Raw genomic sequence first — 5222 nt, forward strand, 5'->3', positions numbered from 1 at the left:
CCAAGAATGAACCTTGAAATTGTGTAAAATTTATTGTAAATGTTGTAAGAAAATTCACACGAAATTTTGCGAGTGGGATGGAAAATTTGTTTATAAGAAAGTTCTATAGCTCTGTATGCATCGTTCAGTTCTACTTTCAGTATCTTTACAATGTACTCTTTTTTTAGAACGTCATATTTTTTATTAAGACAAATTTTTATATTCTAAAATAGGAGCGAAATTTTGAATTTCAGGTTTATTATATATCATTTATATATATACATGCACGCACGCACGCACGCACGCACATATATGTGTATACAGAGTGGATCATTTTAATTTATCTAGTCGATTTTCTCAAAATCTGTAAGTTTAAGGCAAAAATGTTTTAGACAAAAGTTTTATGGTTTCAAGAGGGAAAGAAGTTGATGACCTTGGTTGACTTTAAGAAGATGTCGTTAAGGTCAGGTCAAGGTTATCTAAAATTTTTTTAGTTGAACCCCTTATTTTTTATTACATGTTCTTATAGCTGTCTTCAAGACCTTTTGAAAACACTATAATAAAATTCATTTTTATTAAGTACTTTTCAAGTTATAACGCTTGAAAATTATAGTATCGCTGGCATTTGCATTACCCAAAGTGTCAAACTAATAGCTAAAATCTTTGGAATGTTATTCATAATCATGACGTTGACAATTTACAAGTTACATACTATTTAATTTGGGCCAAGATCAGGTTCAAAGTTACTAACAGCTGTTTTCCAAAAACTTTGGAGATGTGCAATTCGGTTTAACATCAACCGAATTATATTCGTGAAGCTTACTGCAATAAATTTCGATGAAAAAGATTCTCGTATTCAATCTCCTTAAATAGTAAGAATATGTATAAACGATTTTTGAAATTTTCAATTCAGTTGATGCTAGACCAACTTATATACCTCCAAAGTTTTTGGAGAATAGCTGTCAGTGACTTTGTACCTGATCTTGGATCAAATTAAATTATAGTATGTAACCTGTAAGTTGTCAACGCCATGATTTTGAATTCATTCCAAAGATTTTAGTCATCAGTCTGACATCTTGAGTAATGCAAATGCCAGCGGTACTGTAACTTTCAAGCGTCATAATTCAAAAAATACTTAATAAAAATGAATTTTATTAGTGTTTTTAAAATGATGTGAATGATAAACAACGCTCAGGTCAACCGAAAAAGTTTGAAGACATCGAATTGCAAGCATTATTGGACGAAAACTCAGCTCAAACGCTCCAAGAATTGTCTGCATTAAATGTTACTCCGATAGCTGTTTTCAAACGTCTACATGCAATGGGAAAGTTTCAAAAAGAAGGAAAATGGGTACCACACGAATTAACCAAAAATGCCATTGCGAATCGCTTAAACATCTCTATTTCTTGACGACAGCTATAAGAATATGTAATAAAAAATAAAGGGTTCCATTAAAAAAATTTTAGGTAACCTTGACCTGACATTAACGACATCTTCTCAAGATCAACCAAGATCACCAACTTCTTTCCTTCTTGAAATCATAAAACTTTTGTCTGAAACATTTTTGCCTTAAACTTACAGATTTTGAGAAAATCTACTAGATAAATTAAAATGGTCCACCCTGTGTATGTGTCTGTGTGCGTGCGTGCATGTGTGTATTTCTATTGTGTACATCTGAGGAGGGCTCGAATTTGCAGCCGAAACATGTAATGCGATTGCGATTAGATTATATAACAGTTAATTATATTCTATTGTAACATTTGTTTTTCTATTTTTATTGTTATAACACGTTACTTTTATTGGACTTCTATTTGCCTTGATGTCACATATATTTACTATATACATATATATATATATATATATATATATTAGGTACTAAACTTAGTTTCGGCGGCTCATATTTAGACGACGCTAGTTGTAGATGTAATGTACTTTGCATCTGGCTGCATTTTAGAGGTTAGACATTTATCAATAAAATTCAGTGCAAAAAGATTCATTTAAGCAAACAGTGCCATTTTTTTGTTATTAAACATGGAACGTGATAAGTTGTTTTTTTGACATATACTGCTTCACATTACTTTAATTTGAAAAAAACTGCAGCTGCTCATAAATTGCTTGTCGAAGCTTATGGCAATTTTGTTCCATCAGAAAGAACATGCCAAAAATGGTTTCAACGATTTAAGAGTGGTGATTTTGGTGTGAATGATAAACAACGCTCAGGTCAACCGAAAAAGTTTGAAGACACCGAATTGCTATTTCTTTGCTCGCCAGACAGAAAAAAGTTTTTTGTGGCGCATTTTTTGTGACTGGCGATGAAAAGTGGATCTATTTTAATAATCCCAAACGCAAAAAGTCACGGGCAACCATCAACATCTACACCAAAGCGAAATCCATGGCCGCAAAGCAATGCTCTGCATTTGGTGGGATATGCAAGGCGTCATTTACTATGAGCTATTCAAACCGAACAAAAGTATCATGGGAGATCGATATCAATTACAATTGAACCGTCTGAATGAAACATTGTTGGAAAAAAGGCCAGCAGTAGCCATCAATTGACGCAAAGCTATGCTTTTGCACGACAACGCTCGACCATACGTTGCAAAAGCCATCAAGAAAACACTGATGCAGCTTGAATGGAAAGTTCTCCCGCACCCAGCGTTGTCACCAGACTTAGTTCCTTCAAACTATTACTTGTTCCGATCGATGCAGCACGGCTTGGTGGATACACACTTCAGAAATTACGAGGATGTGCGAAAATGGATCGATGAATGGATTGCTTCAAAAGACTAATAGTTCTATTGTCGCGAAATCCACTTATTTTCACAAAGATGGGAAAAATATATAGCTAGCAAGGGTAAATATTTTGAGTAATGTATTTTTTGCTTTTGATATCGAGATAAATGAGTTTTTTAAGCAAAAAAACCGTCAAAACTAAGTTTAGTACCTAATATATATAGATGATCACAGACATACATATATATATATATATGTATATATTGTATATACAGGGTGAATGTTAATGCATGTCTGTCCTTTTACCATGGAAAATGAGTTATCGACTGCATCTGTGATCATCTGTACTATTTCAGCACATATGTTTAAGCGACAGCCATCTATGCACCGTTTAGATGATCATAGCTGCAGTCGATATCTATACAGACATACATTAACATTTACCCTTATGTGTATATATATATATTATATATACACATATATATGTATATATATTTATTTATACATTAGGCGACAACAAAGTTGCTAGTGAGTTTTACTTACCAAATTTAATATTTTCAGTAAAAACTTCCTGAACCTTTAAGTCATACGGTAGTACAATCAATTTTCTCAACTGTCTCTTATTTGTGATTTCATTGATAACAGCTTGTTCGGTCAAAATATTAACTCCAATATCCTACACAAATAAAGTTTTTAAATTAAAATTTCATTGGAAACAGAGAGAAAATTAGAATATATTTTATATTAAATATATTTTCCATAAAATATTTTGAATAAAATGACATCTAGTTTGTAAATCTTTTGATGAAGCACACATCATATACATAACTTTATTAATATTTCATATACACATAATTTTATTATAATTAAAATTAATATTTCTGCATTCATCTATTCATAGGACATTACTTTCAATCAAAATTTAAATGCTTTTTAAAATGTGAAATTATATCTTATATTATAATCATTTACATCTTATATTATTTTATTTATCTTTAATCGAATTTTTACAAATCTAATTATCATAACGCTTAATTGAAAGTATATGGCCTGTAAAAGCTAATCTACTAATTAAAAAAAACTTAAAGCTTGAGAAATTCATTTTTCTGTTGAGCTACATCTATTTTTATTAAAGCAAATAGTAAATAGTTGCAAAGCTAACAGGCAAAATTTGAATAATAAGTTCCACAGAAATATATTTTTCAGATAAAATAATACTAAAATTAAATAAAAATCAAATAAAATATTGAATAAAATATATTGAATAAAATATAATTCTAATAATATAACTATTAATGCCAGTAATATGTTCATGTTTTTGCTAATAGCTTGTCAATATTATGGACATCAATTATAAAATGAATATAATACTGACATCTTAAATGACAGATATAATGTAATTATTTAACAATTATATTAACTTTGTTTTCAAGGATATCTATCTATAATAAGCTCATATTATTGAATATTATGCTAATATTATTATTCACGGTTCTACAATAAGTCTGAAGTCTAGTCTTAATCAGTAAAGTTGGCCAATCAGTGTTAATCATATAAATTAGCTATTGGTCAACTTCACCAATAAGACTTAGAACTACCTTACTTACTTATGACTACCAATTCATTAGAAATTCATAAAACTTTAATTAACATTGGCTGTGTTAAGCAGAAAAAGCAGCTTTGCAACTGTTATAAAATTCTTGAATATGATTGATTTATACATTTAAATTCAATGAAGAACTAAGGGCAAGTCCAATCATATTAAAGAATTTTACAACAGTTGCAAAACTGCTTTCTCTGCTGAACGCAGCCATTAGTTGCGTTCAGCAGAACACAACAGTTTTGCAACCGTTTTATGATTGTTTGCTGAGATAGGATCATTCCTCTTGATCTAAAAACATAACCAATCAGCACAAAGAAAACTTCCAACAGTTGCAAAATAAACGTTCTGCTGAATGCAGTCATTATTATTCTAATACATAACAACTACTATAGCATCAGGATATTATTCTAAAAATTACTTGATATTTATCCAGAAAACGATTCTCTCCTTCAATTTCAAATTATGCTCATTCAACATGTTTGTGCATGAAACAAAAGAATCTGACAGTAAAATGCTCTGCCCCGCAAAACAAGATATTAAGCGTTAAATTTTTATTACTGACTAACATTAGGAATAAATTTAAATTATGTAACTAGGTTTAAATAAATTTAGGTTTTTATTATTGTACTGAGGATGGTCAAATGGTGACCGAAACGTCTACTTTGTTGAATGTTTATTATTAATATATAACTTATTGACATCTCGAGTGCGGCTGTATGCTCCTTTTTTACTTAACCTTCTTAACATTGACACTTTATAATATTGAAAAATTAAGCGTTAAAGTTGACGATTATTCAGGTTAGGAAATCTGTTACAACCATGCAAAAGTGCAATGTGAGCGTGAAAATTTATGAAAAATGTGTATGGTGACAATACGTCCACTCCAAAAAAAAAAAAAAAAAAAACA

General features: G+C 30.3%; 1 protein-coding gene across 3 annotated transcripts in view; it reads right to left on the reverse strand.

The window, feature by feature from the left end:
- The window catches only part of LOC108745358 (RNA-binding protein NOB1), a 23960-nt gene that overhangs the window by 17083 nt on the left and 1655 nt on the right, over nucleotides 1-5222 (reverse strand). For all 3 annotated transcript variants that reach the window (XR_001939092.1, XM_018481481.1, XM_018481480.1), the window contains exon 3: nucleotides 3256-3388. Coding sequence is in view for 2 of the 3 variants with exons in the window: in XM_018481481.1 (XP_018336983.1) it covers nucleotides 3256-3388 (133 nt within the window). In the remaining variant the exon portion in view is untranslated. The remainder of the gene's footprint in view (nucleotides 1-3255; nucleotides 3389-5222) is intronic.

Source organism: Trachymyrmex septentrionalis, unplaced genomic scaffold (genome assembly GCF_001594115.1).
Source record: "Trachymyrmex septentrionalis isolate Tsep2-gDNA-1 unplaced genomic scaffold, Tsep1.0 scaffold138, whole genome shotgun sequence".
Lineage (NCBI taxonomy): Eukaryota > Metazoa > Arthropoda > Insecta > Hymenoptera > Formicidae > Trachymyrmex > Trachymyrmex septentrionalis.